The 23062-nt window shown below is 39.5% G+C and overlaps 1 protein-coding gene, 1 long non-coding RNA gene and 1 other non-coding gene across 3 annotated transcripts; all 3 read right to left on the bottom strand.

Moving 5' to 3' along the window:
• Positions 1-832: 832 nt before the first annotated feature.
• Positions 833-4566, bottom strand: LOC110624117 (probable methyltransferase PMT23). The gene is made up of 8 exons (XM_021769220.2): positions 3872-4566; positions 3296-3445; positions 2811-3081; positions 2558-2668; positions 2235-2406; positions 1791-2045; positions 1353-1547; positions 833-1276 (listed from the first exon to the last, which is right to left on the bottom strand). Exons 1-8 carry the CDS (start codon positions 4409-4411, stop codon positions 1090-1092), a joined length of 1881 nt encoding a protein of 626 aa, XP_021624912.1. The 5' UTR covers positions 4412-4566; the 3' UTR covers positions 833-1089.
• A 971-nt stretch (positions 4567-5537) lies between these two features.
• On the bottom strand, positions 5538-5619 carry TRNAS-CGA. Its single transcript has one exon. It is a non-coding gene; the product is annotated as a tRNA-Ser (tRNA).
• Positions 5620-21032: 15413 nt separating this feature from the next.
• Positions 21033-21661, bottom strand: LOC110625103. Its single transcript, XR_002489519.2, has 2 exons — positions 21446-21661; positions 21033-21304 (listed from the first exon to the last, which is right to left on the bottom strand). It is a non-coding gene; the product is annotated as an uncharacterized LOC110625103 (long non-coding RNA).
• Between the last annotated feature and the right edge of the window lie 1401 nt (positions 21662-23062).

Genomic DNA, 23062 nt, shown 5'->3' with positions numbered 1-23062 from the left:
TTAGGAATTATCTTAACAAGACTTTGTAATTTATATATATATATTCTTACTTCAATAGAAAAACACACGAAAATTGATCAATTATTCCTTGTCTTGTTACGGCTACACTCAATGACTGCGTCCCTACACCACCATAAGAAAGAATTGTATCTCAGGAAGGTGGGGGAGTCAAAATCATAAGTTATAACCTGCACTTAATAATGCCAAGAGGCAAGAGACCCCAGATACACTGAAATTGCTTATTTTCTGGAGTCTTCAGGTTACAAGGTTTTTAACTCAAAGGATGAAAATTGTAGATGGAGCACAGCCTCATTAGTGATTGTAAGAATCAGACAAGTGCCACCTCACAGGGTGCTTTTAGCTTGTCCATACCGTATATCTTTCCACTATGGTTCAACTCAGTGCTGATTGTACATGAGGTTGTTTTGTTTTTTTTTTTTTTTGGAACTTGATTGAACTCTCTGAAAAACTTCACAAAAATGTTCTAAATTTGAGTAGTTATGTATTATCAGATGAGAATCCTGGGTGAAACCAGCTTATTTTCTTGTTTAATTTGATCATCCAGTTTTGGTTGCTTACCCTTCGTGATGCTTAGCTTGGTCCTTTGCTTCTTCGTTTTGCTCAGACTCATAGTCAAGTTTAAGACTTCGTTTTGCTCAGACTCATAGTCAAGTTTAAGACTTCACAGCTCTTAAAAATGTTCTGCACCACCAAGATAAAATTCGTTGGCAGTAACGTTTTGCATTTTACCTGCTGAACTTTCACTAAATCAAAGTTTTACAAGATTATTAACTGCTTTAATAATATGACAATTATTTTTTTACTTGAATCATTTATCATATAAAAATCTAGTCAAGCCATGTATAAATGCCTCATTCATATGTTTGTAAGATTTACACTTTTACCAATTAATAATACCAGTGAAGAAAAAACAATATCTAGGATTTATAATTCTCAGCCAAAATTATGAAAACAGAATCATTTTCTGCCTCTTCTTTTTTCTTATTTGATCTTTTATCTCCCCTTACTGAACTTCAATTTGGAAATCGCAAGTGGAAATAGCTATTCTTCTTTGCTTTGGCTTTGCCTTCAGCTGGGGCGCCAGAAACTTTTCTTAGCAATGAGGAACTGTTTCTCATAGAGACTGGTGGACCAATGAAGAGAACCCAATATGGAACCAAGCTTGTGAATCATTTCCATTGTATCTTGAACCAAAACATACCCACCAGGTCTCACCATCCGATCCATCTCCACAGCTACATCTATGAGATCACACCTAAAAATGGCAAAATCTCAGGTCACTGCAAATGCTAAATGCATAATGATCAAAGCTTTTAAACTAGTGTAATTACCTTTGTGTTAGATTTTTGAAGAGGAAGCTTGAATGTAATAGATCATATGTTCGAGGATAAGTACTAAACGATTCACACCAGTCGTGATAAACTCCGATTAGCCCTCTGTCGAAAATAACTGACAGAGTATTTTGTGCATCAAAGGGGACAACATTCATCACCCAAAAAGGAAGATCAACTAGTGCTGCTGCAAATCTGTAGAAAGAAAAAATATTAATTCAGTCAAAGAAATATTTGCAGAGAAATTGAACACTTAAAGCTACTGGGTCTGGTAATCAATGAAATGATAGAAGAAACTTAAAGAATCCCTGAAAAAGATGCAGAAATAGAGGAACTTTATTTTGTAGTTTTTAATGCGTTGATGCGCATAAAGAAAGCTTAATAATATATCATTTGCTTCCTAGAAAGCATGACAACTAGCAACTACATGATGCTTACCCTCCATAGCCAGCATTCATATCCATTATGTTCCGCACACTTGACCAGTTTACAGCAGCTGCATTCAGATAAACATCAGATACAAGCACTGACCAATGTTTGGTGTCCTCATAAAACATATCCCTCAAATCTGGATCAAATGACAGAACTGGAGGTAAATCGTTAAGCCTATAAGGCCACAGTGAAGGCCAGCTGAGCACATTCCCTCCGATATCCACAGGGAGTTTTGAAAGACATCTAGTGAGAGGCTCATACCTAGGAAAGGAAAAGTATAATTATAAAATAGCTACCACGTACTTTTTGATCAGGCCATTATCTTTCTCTGAGAATCAACCATAGTTACACAATAAGCGTGCCCCAAAACAAACATGCAGGGGAACAATAAGAAAATGGGACAAGAAAAACATAAATTGCTCCAAGTGGTGACATTTTTGCAAATAATACCATGGAATATCTTGTGGTCCTCTATGATAACAGAAAGGAGGATCTCTTTCTTTCTGATCGTCATAGCATGAAAATGTGTCAGGTTTCCGATATATTACAAGCCCAACTCCTGGTGAAACCATAGTCTTAGCAACATCCTTCCAGCACATAATTTTTGTCAAAGCCACCATAGCTGCATAAAACAATAGAAGATCAACATCCAATTTTTAACGTATTTTAACACAATCATCCCTCCACTTCAACTCTCCTGTTGAAGCTGATGATATATGCACAATGAAAACGAAAAAGAAAACTATAAAGATAAAGAGAAATTATCAGCTCACATTTCCAATAATTGCGATCTCTTACATCTTCACGGTAGGCTGGTGTAGCAGACCATATAAAGAAACCTCCAGGCCGAAGTATCCTGTTGAGCTCCATCAGTGGTTTTCCACCTGAGATTATCAAAAAAAAAAAAAGTTTTAAGAGAATTGCAAAGCTTCCATAATCAAGTGAGAGAAAAACAATTTGATAATTCATATAGCACAAGTTCTTCAGACTTAAAGAGTAAAGCAATAAAACAGAAAAAAGAAATACCATCGGCATCCCAATGAACCCTGCATCGTGCACAATGAATCAGATCGAATGCATTATTAGGATATGGCAGCTTTTTAGTCCCAATGACAGATAATGTAGCCGGGATTCCTCGCTCTAAAGCAAACTGAATCTGAGCTTCATGTTCATCCTTCGGAGCAAATGACATGGTGATAACATTTTTGTCCAGCAAATAGCCACCAAAGCTAGCAACTCCACAACCGACATCTAAAACTACCCTTGTTCGCCTTCCCCACTGGATAATTGGCAAAGTCTGCAGCATTACAAAGAGAAACATCAACCAAGAATAACTCACTCAAAAACACAGATTGAAACCAGACCTATTTGAATTATAAATTAACAAAACCATTCCAAAAGCAGAAACAGCAGCAACATATAAATTACATCTGATGAACATTAAAAATAAATATTAGAAATTTTGATGTGCAATACTTTGAGATCAGGAAAGACGAACAAATTTACTATACCTTCTCAATGAAATTGAAGTAGTCAGTAACTCCATCCTTGAATTGAGTGCCACCTCCAGGGAAAACAAGAAAATCACCATCCCTGCGCACCCAGTTTTGATCTTTCTTGTATTCCACAAGCTTAGGGTGAGGGACATTATCAAACCAAATCTGGAAAACATAGATAAAAACCACATAAATAACCAGCATAGCTATATATCATACTAGACAATATCAACTAATTCTACACCTCAATTAGTTCAGACCCAATATCAATCAAAAGGAGTTTACATCTAATTTTGGAAGATCTAATTACCTTACAAAGGAAGGGCAAAACGAAAGCAAATCAACACATTTAAACCCAAATATGGCTATGCAATATGATCCAGAAAATGAAATTTAAAGCCCTGAACAGAAGTATATAGGAAGGAATTCCCATCATAAGGGGAAAAAAAAAAATCCAAAACGTTACTTTATTTGAAGCCTCCAGTTGTCTACAATCTTAACGATCTCTAACCAAATTCAAATCAGCGATCCAACCCAATAAAGAATCACCAAACAAAAACCAAAATCTTACCAACGGGTCTATAATCTCACCATGTCCCTGCTCTTAGGCCACAGAAGGGGCACCTTGTATCCTTTAGGAAGTGGAGGCAAACACCTTGGATTTGGCTTGGGGCAATGTCTCTCTCTATGCTCCATATGCCTCCTAGAGTGCAGTGCTTTTATGGCCTTAAAATTATCCAAACACGGTATATAATCCACCGCCACGGTCCCCTTACACAGCGCCCATTGTATTTTCTCAATCCCCTCCATACCACCGCCGCCAACAACAACCGAGTTGCCCTCATTGCTCTTATTTTCATTCCCATTAGCAACATCATTTCTGTCGGCGGTAGTAGTGGCAGTGGTGGGTGATGAAACGGCGGCAACTGGCGGTGGAGTGACGATCTGGGGTGGAGAGAAAAGCTGGAAAGAAGATGGATTGGTTTGTTTTTGGATATCATATAAGGAGAAGGAAGGGAAACGAGAGTCAGTTGTGTATAAAAAAGAAGTAGCGCAAAGGAGCAAAACAAAGAAGGCGAAAATGAAAGGAAACTTCTTTTCTTTGATCAGATTCTGAACAGATATGGCCATTTTTTCGTTTCTGAGAATGAAATCTTGGAAGAAAGATTTTCGTAACGATGATTGAAAGATTCTGAGTGAGATCTTGAAAGTGAGAGAGAAGATGAAAATAAAGAAAAGCTGAAATGGTAAAAGGCGGGGCCTTTTTTGCGAGTCTCCACTGTGCAACTATTTTGGCGCAATTTCTGGGCGTGTAGCTTCCTGCCAAATATTTTTAGTTAATTTTTTTTATAAAAAAAAATTGTGATATATTTATTATTTCAATTTTATGATTTTTAAAAATAAACATAAAATAATGTATTATCTATTTCTATTTTTTTTATTTATTTTATTAATTTAGTTATTAGTCAAGATTTAAAAAAATGATGCTAATGAAGTGTTAATGATAATATTTATTATTATTATTATTAAAAAGCAGAATTATTTGTAATGGTAAAAATTATAAATAAGATATTAATAATGAAATTGAGAAAATAATTTAAAAGAGAGAACTACACGTTTAAATAAAAATTTAGATATATTTTTATTTTAATTTAATCATAATAATTTAATCTAAATTCACAATATACTGATAGTAAAAATATTTAATACCTTTTTATAATAAATAGTCATTAAAAACTTCTTATTTAATATTTAAATTTAAAAATATAAATTTTATATTATATGAATAATATATTTTTAGAGCATGAAATGCGCTGATAGCAATTCATGTAACTTATAATGTCGACTTTATAAATGGATTTTACTATTTTATATACTGCTTTTTATAGTTTATCATCTTTAATATTATAAAAAATTAAAATTAAAATTATAATTATTTTAAATATTTATTTTTATATTTTATATATTTAATTTTAATAATTTTTTATTGAATAAATACTATTATTAACACTTGTTATTATCTGACAGCAATATCAAATGATGGATTTATTCACTCTGTTATAATGAAATTTATTACAGAGTCACAGTATTATCATTTGCCGGTAATAAAAAAAAAAAACATTATCCACCGGCATAAGGTCCACATAATTAAAGCATGTCACATTGGAACTGGTGGCGATTCCCGATCTCTCCGTTTCAGAAAACAGCTGCAGACTCTCATTTCCGTAAAAATTAAAATAAAAACAAAAGAAATTTACGTCGACAGCAGGATTCGAACCTGCGCAGGCAAAGCCCAACAGATTTCGAGTCTGTCTCCTTAACCACTCGGACATATCGACTCTTGACATACTGCATATTAGAATATTTTCTTGTAACAGAAGGAATTTTTGGGAAGCCAGACTACCAACGAGAGATTAAAAAAATTTAAAATTTAAAATTTAATTATTGAATTAATTTTGTTCTAATTAGTATTTTTTGTGAATATTTTAATGATATTTTCAATATAAACACACGCAGGAATAAAAATGGCATGATCAATCTTCTAAGAACTAGGAAGGGAAGTCTTTTATTATTATTTTTTTTTTTTGTCAAAGGCGGAAATTTATTGAAAAAATAAAGCTTCAGGCATTTAAAGAGTTCCAAAGACCAAATCATAAAAGGAAGAATTATATGGGTTTTTGAATTTTAATAAAATTAATCACTTTATTCTTATAATTTTAAACTTTAATTAAAATATTCTGATATTTTTAAGATACAATAATTAGGTACTATTCAAAAAAAAAATACAATAATTAGGTCATTTTATTAAATATTTTATTAGTCTATTGATAGAATTATGAGTCAAAAGAAATAGAGTATTAAGAAATTACAATATTATTCTCAATCGGATTCATTTATCTAAAACCCTAACCTCTCCCCTTTCTTTCCCATCTTTTTCCTCCCTTTCATTCTCCTTATGGCCCTTTCTTCAACCTCACCCATCTCTTTTGCTAAAGAGCTCTACCCACTATGCTATTCATCTCCTTGAATTTTAATAAACTACTCAAGTTTTATCTTGCCATCAAATTCCTCAATCAATTACCATCTCCTCCATTGATGTGTCATCTCCTCTCTTTTGTCTTCTATCCTCATCTTTAACTTATTATCCTAGGATTCTTCTCTCTTAATTAATACAATCATCTCTCTCCCTCCTCACTCTTAGTCAGTATTCGCTAGCCTTCATCCATCGATGCTGGTCTTTACATATCATCGCGATATTACTTTCGTCAATTATCAATTCAATTACTCGCTACAAGTTCTCACTAATTAGACAGTATCTTCGTATGCATTATAACTCTTGGTTACATAGAATCAACTAGTTAATACCGCAACTGTAACGCCCCGGAAATCCGGACCGCTACCGGCGCTAGGATCCGGGTCGACTTAAGGCCGCCGGGACCCGTAGCAAGCCTGACATATAACTTGTACACCTGTATAATTCCATACATGATCATCAACATACATAAAAATTAAAACTTTCCTTCATTCATACTGTCATCAACTAACTCAACTTGTGCACACTCTGAACAAATACATAACATAGTCCCTCTGTGGGATCTCATCAAGCCTTAAAGGCAATACAACCTGTGTTGAGTTAGTTTACATAAACATCATAACATAAGATCATGTATATACAAAAGGGATTAACAATATACTATGGTCAAGCACAACTCTATCCTCAATAACCTCATTACATACATACTGTAATCTTTTACATGTCATCATAATACAATTGTCATGTCCACAAACTAACTATTACATACATATGACTTTTCCTCTTCTTGCCTTCTCTATCTATCCCGTACCTGCAAACCTGGGGGTTAGGGGAGAGGGGTGAGCTAGATGCCCAGTGAGTAGAACTATAAAAAGAATATTTAAAATATGCTATCATGAAATGCGCCACTGCACAAACAAATCACACCACGGATGGACTGATTCAAAAATCCCTCAACTCCATGCCCGGCCCTATTATGGGCACCACAGGACTTCGTATTGCCCGGCCCTATTATGGGCACCACAGGACTTCGTACTCGGAGTTATTGCCCGGCCCTATTATGGGCACCACAGGACTTCGTATTGCCCGGCCCTATTATGGGCACCACAGGACTTCGTATATAGAAGGCTAATGAATCATCCTAGTGTCCATCCACTATCATCTATCACAACAATACAATGCGGCATAGTCGTGAGTTCTAATGCAACAACCTATAATATGATCATGATGCATGAAGCATGATAAAAGCATTTCATTTCTAAATTCAAAAGGTTAAGTTTAGTTCCACTCACCTCTGGCAGACTCTGACAAACTCTGTAGCAGCTGGCTCACTGCTGGGGTCCTTGGTTCCTCGGGTCCGAACCTACACAGGTGGACTCCAATGAGGGACCAAACATACTTAAACATAACTCTAATATATTCCTCAAAAACCCCCTAAACATCCTGAAAATATCACATAGAGATATGCATGAAGTGGCTGAACAGGGCACTTTCGGCGGCACCTTCGGCGGCCGAAAGTCCTGGACAGAGACGAAACTCAGGCAGGTTCGGCGGCACCTTCGGCGGCCGAAAGTCCCAGACAGAGACGAAAGTCTCTTTTCGGGGGCACCTTCGGCAGCCGAATGCTGCCTCCACAAGAGGGGTTCGGCGGCCGAAACTTCCTTCGGCTGCCGAACCTGGTTTCTGCCAAACGGGCAGAAACTTGGTTCACATGAACCTCCTGCCTCCCAAATCCACAAATCAAGCATATACTCCAACCAAATCATGCATACAAGTTCCTAGGGGCCTCAAACATGCATATACCCCCTCTACAACACTTCAATCATACACAATCAAGCTACATTGTTCAAAAAGTCATCAAAAACCCATAGGTTCAACATATACCCTAACATGCATTCTACCCCTTAAAACTTCATAAAACTTGTTTAGATCATACATTGAGCTTAAGATCGGCTCTTACCTCTTGAAGATCGAGGGTTGAGGAGATCTAAACTCGGAGATGGGAGAAGTTTCAAACTTTTGGTCTCCAAGCTTCAAAACTCGTTCTAAGCTCAAAGATCTTCGAAACCAAAGTTATAAACTTGTAAAAATCATGGAAAAAGGAAGGAAAAACTCAAGATTGAGCAAAGATGGTGGAGAGCTCACCTTGGCCGAAATGGGGAGAAAAAGCTCGCCCATTTTCGGCTAAGGGACCCTTTTATAGTGGCTGGCCAGGCCACGTTCGGGGGCCGAATGTGCCTCCGCATCCATGCAATGTTCGGCGGCCGAACATGAGGTTCGGCGGCCGAACTTGCACTTTCCTCACTCAGGCTTTCGGGGGCCTAACGTGCCTCCAAAACGCATGCACGTTCGGCGGCCGAACTTGACTTTCGGCGGCCGAACCTGGGTTTTCCTCCAAAGACTTTTCATGCAAAACTCATTTAGTTTCATACTTTAAAACATTAAAATACATGAAAACATTTTATAAAACATGATTCTACCCTTCTAGAGGTCTCCGACATCCGAGATTCCACCGGACGGTAGGAATTCCGATACCGGAGTCTAGCCGGGTATTACATTCTCCCCCCCTTAAGAACATTCGTCCCCGAATGTTCCTCACTAGCACACATAGCATGGCAAAGAACATAACACACATACTAGGCACATAAACACATAGGGATCTAACCTTAAAAGAGATGAGGGTACTGCTGGAGCATAGACTCCCGTGTCTCCCAAGTGCATTCCTCTAGATTGTGGTGGTTCCACAGGACTTTCACCATCGGGATTTCCTTGTTTCTTAACTTTCTGATCTGGGTGTCTATGATCCGCACTGGCTGTTCAACATAGGTGAGATCCTCTTGGACCTCCACATCAGACTCACTAAGAACCTTGCTCGGATCTGACACAAACTTCCTCAACATTGAAACATGGAAAACCGGATGGATTCTTTCCATTGAAGTAGGTAAATCCAGCTTGTACGACACATTCCCCATCTTTTGCAAGATTCCAAAGGGTCCGATGTATCGTGGGGCTAGTTTACCTTTCTTCCCAAAGCGAACCACTCCCTTCATTGGAGACACCTTGAGCAATACCAGATCCCCCTCCTGAAACTCTAACTGTCTTCTGCGGACGTCTGCATAGCTCTTCTGTCTGCTGGTAGCAGTCTTGATTCTCTCTCTGATTATGGGTACCACCCTGCTGGTTATCTCTACTAGCTCAGGCCCTGCCAAGGCCTTTTCTCCAACTTCCTCCCAGCAAACAGGTGACCTGCACTTCCTCCCATATAAAGCTTCATATGGAGCCATCCCGATGCTAGCATGATGGCTGTTGTTGTAGGCAAACTCCACCAAAGGTAGATGCTGCCTCCAAGAACCGCCAAAGTCCAGCACACACATTCTGAGCATATCTTCGATGGTCTGGATGGTCCTTTCTGACTGTCCATCAGTCTGGGGGTGGAAGGCAGTACTGAAATCCAACCTAGTACCCATGGCATTCTGCAGACTCCGCCAAAATCTGGAGGTGAACTGGGGCCCTCTATCTGATACTATCGAAACAGGAACCCCATGCAGCCTGACGATCTCATCCACATATACCTGCGCCAACTTGTCCACAGAGTAGCCACTCCTGACAGGAATGAAGTGAGCAGATTTGGTGAGTCTGTCCACAATCACCCATATGGAGTCCACTCTGTTGGACGCCGCCGGTAACCCCACTACGAAGTCCATAGCTATATTTTCCCATTTCCACTCTGGAATAGGTAGCGGGTTAAGCATTCCAGCCGGCTTCTGATGTTCCAGCTTCACCCTCTGACATACTTCGCAGGCGGACACAAACTGTGCCACTTCTTTCTTCATAGCTGGCCACCAATAAACCTTCTTTAGATCTTGATACATCTTGGTGGCTCCGGGGTGAACGCTGTATCTTGCATTATGAGCCTCTCTCATAATGTTTCCTTTTAGCCCAATGTCATCTGGTACACATAGTCTGCTCCCATAGCGGAGGATCCCCTTACTGTCGAATCTGAACTCACTATTATTGCCTGACTGAACAGTCCTGGCAATTTTCACTAACTCCGGGTCCTCATGCTGTTTCTGAGCCACCTGCTCCAGAAACACGGGTGCCACTCTCATCTGGGCCACCAAGGCACCTGTACCAGACAACTCCATCTGTAAACCTTCCTCAATAAGCTTGTAGAACTCCTTCACCACGGGTCTTCTCTCTGCCGCGATGTGGGATAGACTACCGAGTGATTTCCGGCTTAAGGCGTCTGCCACAACATTCGCCTTACCCGGATGGTACTGAATCTTGCAATCATAGTCACTCAGCAGTTCTACCCACCTCCTTTGCCTCAGATTCAGATCCCTCTGACTCAAGATGTACTGCAGGCTCTTATGATCTGTAAAGATCTCACATTTTACCCCATAGAGGTAGTGCCTCCACATCTTGAGTGCAAAGATTACTGCTGCCATCTCAAGGTCATGTGTGGGGTAATTCAACTCATGCTTCTTCAGCTGCCTAGAAGCATAAGCGATCACCCTCTCATTCTGCATCAGTACACAACCCAGTCCCACACGGGACGCATCACAAAAGACTGTAAAGTCCTCATCACTAGAAGGCAGAGCTAACACTGGTGCTGAAGTCAACCTCTTCTTAAGCTCTTCGAAACTCTCCTCGCACTGGTCGGTCCACAGAAACTTCTGATTCTTCCTGGTTAGTCTGGTCAGAGGAGCTGCTATCTTTGAGAAGTCCTGAACGAACCTCCTGTAGTAACCTGCCAAACCCAAGAAACTTCTAATCTCTGTCACTGAAGTGGGTCTAGGCCAGTTAGCCACAGTTTATGTCTTCTTGGGATCTACCTCAATACCATTCTCTGACACTACATGCCCCAAGAACGAAATGCTCCTCAGCCAGAACTCACATTTAGAGAACTTGGCATACAAGCCATGCTCTCTCAAAGTCTGCAAGACCAACCGCAGATGATGGGCATGCTCCTCTACATTCCTGGAATACACCAAGATATCATCTATGAAGACAATAACGAAGTGATCCAGGTACTGGCTAAACACTCTGTTCATGAGATCCATGAATGCTGCAGGGGCGTTAGTTAACCCGAACGGCATCACAAGGAACTCAAAATGCCCATATCTGGTCCTGAAGGCTGTCTTCGGCACATCCTCATCCCTTATCCTTAGCTGATGGTACCCCGATCTTAGATCTATTTTGGAGAAACAACCCGCTCCGGCCAGCTGGTCGAATAGATCATCGATCCTAGGCAATGGGTACCTATTCTTGGTAGTGACTTTGTTCAACTGCCTGTAGTCGATACAAAGTCTAAGGGATCCATCCTTCTTTCTCACGAACAAGACTGGAGCACCCCAAGGCGAGGTACTCTGTCGGATGAAACCCTTTTCTACCAGCTCTTGCAATTGCTCTTTCAACTCCTTTAACTCGGCTGGAGCCATCCTGTAGGGAGGGATAGAGATCGGTCTAGTTCCAGGCACCAACTCTATCTCGGACTCTATCTCCCTAGCAGGTGGTAAACCTGGAAGCTCATCAGGAAAGACATCCTGAAACTCTCTGACAACTGGCACCGAGGCCGGCTCCCTGACCTGACTGTCTAGCTCTCTCACATGAGCTAAGTACCCCTGACATCCCTTCCTAAGCAACCTATGAGCCTGAAGAGCTGATATCAGACCTCTAGGTGTACCCCTTTTGTCTCCTCTGAAGACGACCTCTGTAATACCCGGCTAGAATCCGGCATCGGGATTCTTGCCTTCCGGCGGAATCTAGGGTGTTGGATCTCTCTAGAAGGGGTAAAACGTGTTTTCTCAAATGTTTTTCACATGATTTCATGGTTTTAAATGGAGTTTTGAAAAGAAAAGACCAAGGAAGCGTTTGCCAGGTTCGGCCGCCGAAAGTGAAGTTCGGCCGCCGAACATGGAAAGGCTTCGGGAGCGCCTTTGGCCTCCGAAAGTCTTGTTTAAACGAGCCAAGGTTCGGCCGCCGAACATGCATGAGTTTAGGGGGCACGTTAGGCTGCCGAAGGTCTTTGACCAGGCCACCTATAAAGGGCCCTCAGATCGGAAATGGGTGAGTTTTCTCCCCATTCTCGAGCTCAGGTGAGTTTATGCCTTCCTTTGGTCGTTTTCGTGTTTTCTCTACCCATCTCTCAAGTTTTTCATGATTTCTACCCTTGTGTTTGAAGATTTAAAGCTTAAAAGGAGTTTTGGGAGCTTGGAGCTTTTGGAGCATGGATTCTCCACACCTCCGAGTTAGGGGTCACACCACCCTCGATCTTCCAGAGGTAAGTGTAGATCCTTGTTTCCCTAGTGTTTTCATGAAGTTTTAAGTAAGTTTATAGAGTTTGATGGTTGAGTTCGGGTAGAAATGCATGTTTAAGGTTTATGTGGGTTTTACACCCAATGTATGTTATGTGATGTTTGTGAAGAGGAGTTTATGTTAGTTTATGCTCCTTTATGCTTGTGGGAGTGAGTATGCATGTTTGGGAGAGGGTATGTAAGGATTTGGGGTGTTTTGAGTTTGGTTTTTGGCTTGGCAGAATCGGACCTGTCGTCCAGAAGGGGACCAGGTTCGGCCGCCGAAAGGAGTTTCGGCCGCCGAACCTGCATGGGAGGCAGTCTTTAGGCTGCCGAACGTGCCCCCGAAGGAGGGACTTTCGTTTCTGTCCTAGGGTTTCGGCCGCCGAACCTGCCGCCGAACCTACCCGAGTTTCGTCTCTGGAAGGGACTTTCGGCCGCCGAAGGTGCCGCCGAAAGTGCCCTGTCCAGCCGTTTCTTGGGTGTTTTCCATGCATGTTTAAGTGATGTTTAGAGGGGTTTTTGGGGAGTTGTTTATGAGTTGTTAGAATGTGTTTGGCACCTCATTCGAGTCCACCTGTGTAGGATCGGACCCGAGAGACCGAGGAGGCCATCAGTGTTAGCAGTTGCAGAGTCAGTCAGCGTCTGCCAGGAGGTGAGTAGAACTAAACTTAATCTTTTATGCACAAAATCTAATGCCTAAAGCATGTTCATGCATCATGATTATATGTAGTAGGTTGATTGCACTAGTTTCACGAATATGACGCATTGCATTATTTGATGTTGATGGAGGAAGGGTGGATCGAGGCGACTTCAATAGCCCATATCTGTCACGAGTCTTGTCTTAGTCCCTTGAGAGCCGGACAAGTACATGTAGGAAAGTCCATGTGAGCTCTCTGTGGACCAGACACCATGTCATGTATGTTACAGGCCTTTGTGAGCTCCTATGGGGGAGTCGGGCACCGACAGAGGGATTTTTGATGTCATATCCATCCTCTGAGAGGAAAGATGCATGCAAAAAGACAGACTCTCAGAAACCAGGGTCCGTGGGGAATAAATCTTGCATAAGCCCCGAGACGGACAAGATTATGTGATTTCTCTGTGTTATGACGCATTTCATGAAAGCATGAATAAGAAAAAGAAAGAAGAAGTTAAATGAATAATAAAATACCTAAAAATGGAGGAATTAAAGCAAATGTTTTTAGTTTAAAATGAAATTATAATTAATGAACTGTTTTCTATGTTTCTACTCACTGGGCCTTTTAGCTCACCCCTTTCCCCTAACCCCAGTGTTGCAGGTTTAAGTCAGAGCTCAGAAGTCAGCAGGGTAAAGATTAAGAGACGTGTGTTTTATGTAATAGTGTATGTTTATGTATCAGTTTAGTAGTTTTAGAAGTGGACATGTAATATAAGTTGATGTAATGTAATTTGAGATAATGTGTGTAACTGATAGTAGAGTTTATGTTTATGGATTAGAGTGTGCTTGGCCCTATAGACTGGTTAGTCCCTGTTAATGCATGGTCATGTTTATGTTATATGTTGAGTTGTGAACCAAACTTGAGGCATGTAATGTTACCCCATTGGAGTATATGATGAGGACTCCAGTGGAGGTTTTATGATTTTATGATGTATGTTTCATGTCAGGATACATGCACAGGTCAGGTTTGGGTTCAGCAGATGTTCAGTTTTCATGTTTTTATGGTTAAGTTTTAATCATGTATGGGATTTGACCAGGTAATAGTATGTATGTTTGGCTTGCTACGGGTCCCGGCGGCCTTAAGCCGATCTGGATCCTAGCGCCGGTGGCGGTTCGGGCCGTTACAGAGGGGTATCGGTTTCCGGGCTGTTACAACCTCTGACCCGTTCTGATCTCTGAACCTGACTACCTTGTCCCTGCAGTCCAAGGTAGCACCATGGGTAGATAGCCAATCCATCCCTAGAATGACGTCAAAGTCTGTCAAATCTAGAACCACAAGGTCGGCGGAGAGGCATCTTCCCTCAATAAAAACTGGACTGTACTGGCAGACTGACACTGCCACTGACGGGTCACACTTGGGTCCACTGACCCATAGGGGACACTCTAACCCAGAGACTATCAGACCCAACCTCTCAACGGCTCTCGGAGCAATAAATGAATGAGATGCACCCGGGTCCATTAATGCATACACATCAGAACACCCAATGACGAGATTACCTGACACCACGGTGTTGGATGTGTTAGCCTCCTGCTGTGTCATGGTGAAGATCCTGGCTGGAGCTGATGGACCTTCACCTCGGGAACCAGAAGAAGAGGCTGCCCCTCTCCCTCTACCTCTGCCACTGCCCTGAGTTGTGGCTGGAACTGCTGGCTGTGCCACACTACCAGAAGCTGTCTGCTGGGGCTGGCCCATAAAAGGCGCTCTAGGACAATCCCGAGCTATGTGTCCCTCTTGTCCACATCTGAAACATGCATTAGTCCCAACTCGACACACTCCCCTGTGCGGTCTTCCACATCTCTGGCATTCTGTACCATCTGAGCCTGAGCTCGAGCCACCGCCAAATCCCAGACCGGATTTCAACTTGTTCCAAAACTTATTCTTCTTCGGCTTCTTGGTGGTGTTATCCCACCTCTTCTTACTTGAGCTCTGAGAAGAGAAACCTGGTCCTCCTCTGTTTGGGGTCTTAACCCCTGAAGACTGGGTCACTGACTGCTTCACTGACCCCTCAACTATAGCACTTGCCTCCATTCTTCGAGCCATATCCACCACAGTGTGGAAACTTTCTCTCTCAGCTGACTGAACCAACGAGGAGTACCTGGAATGCAGCTTCATAACATATTTCTTGGCTTTCTTCGTATCTGAATCTAGAGCTTGCCCTGAAAAAGGCAATAGCTCCAAGAATTTATCCGTGAACTCCTCTACACTCATGTGCTCTGACTGCCTCAGTTGCTCAAACTCAATCATTTTCAGTTCTCTAGAACTGTCTGGAAAAGCCCATCCAGCGAACTCATTCGCAAATTCTTCCCATGTCATACCGTCTAGTCTCGGGTCCACATAACACTTGAACCATTCCCGTGCCTTCTTGCACTTTAAAGTGAACCCTGCCATCTGAATGGCCCTGCTGTCACTTGCCCCTAGCTCATCTGTTATTGTCTTCACTACTCTCAGATACTCAAAGGGGTCATCCCCTGACTTGTATTTGGGAGCATCTAGCTTGAGGTAATCTGTCATCTTTACCTTGCTCCCATCGACTGAGCTAGGTCTAGGAGGTTGAGTAACTGGGGCTGCTGGTTCTGTAGGTGGTGGAGGTGGAGGTGCAGCATTCCCCGAGGCGGGGTTTGCCGGGTTTGGATAGAAGGGTGAGGGTGGATAAGCTGGGTACTGTGGGTAAGGTGGATAGAAAGGTGGATAAGGCATGTAGGTAGGGTAGGGGTTAAAGCTGGAGTAATCCGATGTACCTCCCATCGGATACCCTGAACCCTGGGGGAAGGGTGGATAATGGGGTGGAAAACCATACCCCGAGGCCTGAACGCCTCCCTGTGACTCCCCTGTCCCTTCTTCCTGCATGCTCACATCCAGGTTCCCATCCCTCCTCTGATCCTCTTCCATAACCTCCCTCACATCTGAAGAACTTCCACCTCTATCTGTCCCCCTTCTGCTAGCATCAAAAGACCTTCTAGGGTCCCTTGACACCCTTTCTCTGTTGGCTCTACAAGACATTGCCCTCGGCAATGTAGGAGGACGGGCGCTCGTGCCCTCATCCTCAGGTGGCACTCCAGTCAATCGCGCAGATCGACGAGTTCCTCTCATCCTATTCTCCGAAAAACAGTTCATAACAAGCAAACATTAGCATCATATGGTTCATGTGGGCACACATGAACCCTCATCACATACATCATATAGCATAGCATATCATTAATGCACATGTACAAAATCATGGCATTTCACATCATCATGCAAGACAGGACTCAACATCCTATCCTAGTGGACATGACCTTTCCTATTGTGCTTGACCTTCTATCACATCTATGAGCCCGACACTCTAGGTCCGATCCTATGAACTTAGGGCTCTGATACCATTCTGTAACGCCCCGGAAATCCGGACCGCTACCGGCGCTAGGATCCGGGTCGACTTAAGGCCGCCGGGACCCGTAGCAAGCCTGACATATAACCTGTACACCTGTATAATCCCATACATGATCATCAACATACATAAAAATTAAAACTTTCCTTCATTCATACTGTCATCAACTAACTCAACCTGTGCACACTCTGAACAAATACATAACATAGTCCCTCTGTGGGATCTCATCAAGCCTTAAAGGCAATACAACCTGTGTTGAGTTAGTTTACATAAACATCATAACATAAGATCATGTATATACAAAAGGGATTAACAATATACTATGGTCAAGCACAACTCTATCCTCAATAACCTCATTACATACATACTGTAATCTTTTACATATCATCATAATACAATTGTCATGTCCACAAACTAACTATTACATACATATGACTTTTCCTCTTCTTGCCTTCTCTATCTATCCCGTACCTGCAAACCTGGGGGTTAGGGGAGAGGGGTGAGCTAGATGCCCAGTGAGTAGAACTATAAAAAGAATATTTAAAATATGCTATCATGAAATGCGCCACTGCACAAACAAATCACACCACGGATGGACTGATTCAAAAATCCCTCAACTCCATGCCCGGCCCTATTATGGGCACCACAGGACTTCGTACTCGGAGTTATTGCCCGGCCCTATTATGGGCACCACAGGACTTCGTATTGCCCGGCCCTATTATGGGCACCACAGGACTTCGTATATAGAAGGCTAATGAATCATCCTAGTGTCCATCCACTATCATCTATCACAACAATACAATGCGGCATAGTCGTGAGTTCTAATGCAACAACCTATAATATGATCATGATGCATGAAGCATGATAAAAGCATTTCATTTCTAAATTCAAAAGGTTAAGTTTAGTTCCACTCACCTCTGGCAGACTCTGACAAACTCTGTAGCAGCTGGCTCACTGCTGGGGTCCTTGGTTCCTCGGATCCGAACCTACACAGGTGGACTCCAATGAGGGACCAAACATACTTAAACATAACTCTAATATATTCCTCAAAAACCCCCTAAACATCCTGAAAATATCACATAGAGATATGCATGAAGTGGCTGAACAGGGCACTTTCGGCGGCCGAAAGTCCTGGACAGAGACGAAACTCAGGCAGGTTCGGCGGCACCTTCGGCGGCCGAAAGTCCCAGACAGAGACGAAAGTCTCTTTTCGGGGGCACCTTCGGCAGCCGAATGCTGCCTCCACAAGAGGGGTTCGGCGGCCGAAACTTCCTTCGGCTGCCGAACCTGGTTTCTGCCAAACGGGCAGAAACTTGGTTCACATGAACCTCCTGCCTCCCAAATCCACAAATCAAGCATATACTCCAACCAAATCATGCATACAAGTTCCTAGGGGCCTCAAACATGCATATACCCCCTCTACAACACTTCAATCATACACAATCAAGCTACATTGTTCAAAAAGTCATCAAAAACCCATAGGTTCAACATATACCCTAACATGCATTCTACCCCTTAAAACTTCATAAAACTTGTTTAGATCATACATTGAGCTTAAGATCGGCTCTTACCTCTTGAAGATCGAGGGTTGAGGAGATCTAAACTCGGAGATGGGAGAAGTTTCAAACTTTTGGTCTCCAAGCTTCAAAACTCGTTCTAAGCTCAAAGATCTTCGAAACCAAAGTTATAAACTTGTAAAAATCATGGAAAAAGGAAGGAAAAACTCAAGATTGAGCAAAGATGGCGGAGAGCTCACCTTGGCCGAAATGGGGAGAAAAAGCTCGCCCATTTTCGGCTAAGGGACCCTTTTATAGTGGCTGGCCAGGCCACGTTCGGGGGCCGAATGTGCCTCCGCATCCATGCAATGTTCGGCGGCCGAACATGAGGTTCGGCGGCCGAACCTGCACTTTCCTCACTCAGGCTTTCGGGGGCCTAACGTGCCTCCAAAACGCATGCACGTTCGGCGGCCGAACTTGACTTTCGGCGGCCGAACCTGGGTTTTCCTCCAAAGACTTTTCATGCAAAACTCATTTAGTTTCATACTTTAAAACATTAAAATACATGAAAACATTTTATAAAACATGATTCTACCCTTCTAAAGGTCTCCGACATCCGAGATTCCACCGGACGGTAGGAATTCCGATACCGGAGTCTAGCCGGGTATTACAGCAACACTATTATATAACAATGAATAGCAATCAGTGATGTGTGAGATTCTAAATGGAATCAGTATTTAGATTATTCTTTTGTATTTGTATTGAAAATTAAATATGAACAATTATATATATATATATATATATATATATATTAATTTTAGATTGTGTTATGGATTGCATTTTGCAAATTAGAGTTTCAAAAAATTATTTGCAAGTTTTGTTCATTTAAGAACTTTTTGTTAGATGGGATGTTTTTGATTGCTTAAAAAAATTGAAAGAACAACTACAAAACGATGAAATAAAAATTTTGGTGACGTTAGATATTGAATAAGGCTGAATTTGGTACAGGATTGCAAGCGTTTTGAATCAAGAGAGGCAAAAAGGTCATTTTAGATATTTCATAAAAAATTAACAGATACAATTAACAGTATTTAACAAAAAGACCTAATAGTTATATTTTGAAATTATAAGAAATATTTTAATTAGAGTTTTAAATTATAAGAACCAATGATTAATTTCACTAAAATTCAGGGATTCTATAATAATTCTTTTCATCATATAACTATTTTTTTAAAATCCAATCTAAAAAGAAAGACCACACAACCTATATAAAAAAAAATCCTAATCAGGTAACTCTAACACCAAATCAGACTCACAAAAACTATATAAATATTTTTTTCTTAGAGCATCGTTCATTTTCTCGCTGATTATCTTGTTTTTTCTTTTTTGTATGTGCAAAACTCTTTTTTTCATTTTATTAAGAAAAACAATAAAAATATAATAATAATAAAAAATTAGACACAAATGTAAAAGGATGTGGAATCTATGAGAAAATAACTATAAAAACATTATTGGACAAAAGTTAAAATAGCTTGATGAGAAAACTACAGAACTTTTCGTCTTTTCAATTTCATATAGGCTTAAGAACTAAGAGTCCAAAATCAATGTCCATCTAAATGCCTACTGAAACTCCTTTAATAAATGAAAAAACTCAACCGGCAAAGATTTTTTCTCTTATAAAAGTCAGACCGGCGAGACAATATCAAAACAAAAACAAAAAAATTATATTTACAATCAAACCAGACATAGAAAAGAGAAATCTATAATCGGGTGAGAGACAAAGGAAGCGTCTCCTGTCCAAGTCCAACGGTAAATAAAGGTTTGAAATTTTAAACTCAAAAAACTAAAAGTATGAAGAAAAAAAAATCGCTCTTCACGAGAGAGCCTTGATAGCCCTCGATGAACGCGGCCAGATCACACTAGAAAGGGAAGTCTCAAATTTGAAAATTCCTGATATATTATTTTAAGATATTTATTTTTATAATAAAAAAAGCAACCCACCTCTCATCATATAACCCAATAATTATCAGTTTAACTATTTTATCTCTTTTAAATAAATAGTTAAATTTTCACTGAATTTTAAATTTTTATCAATTTGATTTATTATAAATTTAAAAATATAAACATGCAGAACTTATATACACCCAAAACCATAGAGGGTTTCCTCTTTCATTGCTCAATTTCATAATGGTAAGAATTAAAAGATCAAGTATATCAATGGTAATTATAGGATTCTATCCCATCTATTAATTATCACAATTTACATCCAGTTCTAATTCTTTTGAGAGAACAGGCAATCAAATTAAATTTGTTTAAAAATGAACAATTCATTTGGTATGTTGAAACAAATAGATATATATTTTACGCTAAATAATTAAAAAAATATATTACAATCGGCAAAAAAAAAAAAAAAAAAAAAAACAATTTATAGCAATAGCACTTGATATGTCTCATCTTAGTTTCAACACCTGTGTCAAAAAGCAATTCTTTTTAGGAAGAGGTGAAAAAAAGAACTAATATAGTGATAATCATATGAAAAAAATAATTTTTTTTATCTCATAATTTTTATTATTTTATTTTTTTATATATATTAAGAGATAATTCTTTTATTAATTTTATAATTATATTATTTTAAAAATTATATATATATATATATATATATATAAACACCTATTGCCAAGTCGATCCCTCGATCAGCCCTAATTATTTGATCGGAGTGAAAAGTATTGGACTTAAAATCCACTGATTATCCCCAGTTTCTAGTGAACCAAATAGCCTAAGTCAATCTTGTAGTTGAATCTCCTTTCACACATAAAAAGTAGTAGAAAAAACAAGATCAGTAAATTCATAGAAAAAGTGCGCAGTGCAGAAACCCTATTCCTTTCATTTCATGATTCGTTTGAGTACATCAATTGAGCAAAGCATTACAACGAGCACAACAACTGCAAACAAAGTAGAAATAGCAACAGCATACCCCTCAACCCTAGAATTTCTCATGTTATTTATCTGCTCTTTAATGTCAGGCCACATCACATATGCAAGAAACCCATACCCTATTATCACAATCAGATTTAGAATCAGAGGACGCCTATTCTCCTCCTTCTTTATCTTGTCCCCCATCGTTCTCTCCGATTCGCTGCTCGAAAATAGAATCATCAACGCAAATCGAACGGAAATCAGCAAAACAGAGTTCAACGAAATCAGAAATATCAAGATTTATGGAGATTTTTGAGTAATGAAGGATCAATTTTATGAAATACTCAATATTTAAGCTCACCTATGGGAAGAATCGAAGAAATATAGTCAGAAGTCGCTCTCTCTTTTCAGCCTTCAACGGAATCGATCAACATGGAAGCTTCTTGCAGACTTCCGCTCCTCTACGCACCCTTTATTTATATAGGGGTTTTTATTCGGTCTTTACAATATAAATAAACTTATTTAATTCTAAAAAATATATTAAAATATTCTTCAATTTTAAATGTTTATTAATGAATAAAAAATTAATCTTTTATTAATTTTATTATTCATTTTATTCATTAAATGGCGTGAAAATTTTAAAATATAATATAAATTAATTAATTAGGAGATAAATTTATAAAATTAAGGGATTAATATTAAAATTTTTTTATATTATATGAATTAAATAATAAAAATTAATTTAACAATTAATTAATACTAAAGTTTTGAAATCTCAAAAATATTGTCATGCAATTTTAAAATTTGAGATTCACTCAAGTTTTTTTTATATCAAAGAGTGTATTTTCAAGTCCAATTATACCCTATAAAAAATATTTTCAAGTTTTTCTAACTTGCATATTCTCAAATTAATTTATACACTAAAATTATTTCAAAAGATTTTGTGGTATTAAATGACATTCAAGATTTATAAATAATTTTAGAGATTTTTTTAATGAAATTAAATAATAGTTAGTAATTTTTTTTATTAACTGGAATAATTTTATTGAAGTGTAACATTTCCTGATATTTGAATTTTAGCAAAACTCAATTTTAATTCATCAGATAATTGTAGTAAATTTACAATTATCATATTTCATGAAAAGGGTATCTTCATTCTTCATATTTCTAATAGGATAACTTATAAGTATATTTAATTTAAAAGTTATACTAGTAGCTTAGGCAAATGCATTTATTTCCCTCTTATCATTTTAATACTCCTTATTAATCTTCTGATAATTCCCCTTTTTGCAGGATGGTAGGGAAGAAAGATGATTCCTCTACCTTACCAAATATCAATACATGAAGCCCTAAACCATGCACCATCTCATCCATGCAAATGTACATCAGAGACCAAAATGTTCATGTCTACTTAATTAAAACCAGTTTTGTATGCATGCTGTTGTCTTGGGATCAGCATTTAGCTGAGGCACTAAAATGATGGTGTTCATCTTCTCCCCTCATCTTTCTTCTTATTTTTCTTTTTCTCTTAGGTCGCAATTCAAAGGGTTGAAAACCAGGAATCGAAACAAAAGATATCCATTGGCTCAGGTATTGATTTCGATTTGATCAAATCTAAATGTCAAATTTTATCCGAATTTTTTACTTCTTAAAATAAGTAAAAAATTCAGCTGACACAACTGAACTGCACTAGCTTTTTACTACTTGGGTCCAGTTTCAGTCAGATTTTAAGACGATTCTGATCAACTACGGGTTTAACTGGTCTACTTTAAGGCACGGGCTATTGGTGTCGCAACTCAGAAGCCCTAAACTAAATCACTAACTGGAACACTACAATAATAATAATTAACGTGAAACCCATTCCAACATCATGCCAAAAATGTTTGTTAATTCACAATTGTAGAGAATCAGTATGAGGGTGATGCTAAAGCCACAAGGCAATCTACAAGGAACACAACACAGCATGGAAAACAACACA

This window comes from Manihot esculenta, chromosome 10 (genome assembly GCF_001659605.2).
Source record: "Manihot esculenta cultivar AM560-2 chromosome 10, M.esculenta_v8, whole genome shotgun sequence".
Taxonomy (NCBI): domain Eukaryota; kingdom Viridiplantae; phylum Streptophyta; class Magnoliopsida; order Malpighiales; family Euphorbiaceae; genus Manihot; species Manihot esculenta.
The sequence above is the reverse complement of the archived record's forward strand: the minus strand, read 5'-3'. Positions and strand labels throughout refer to the sequence as shown.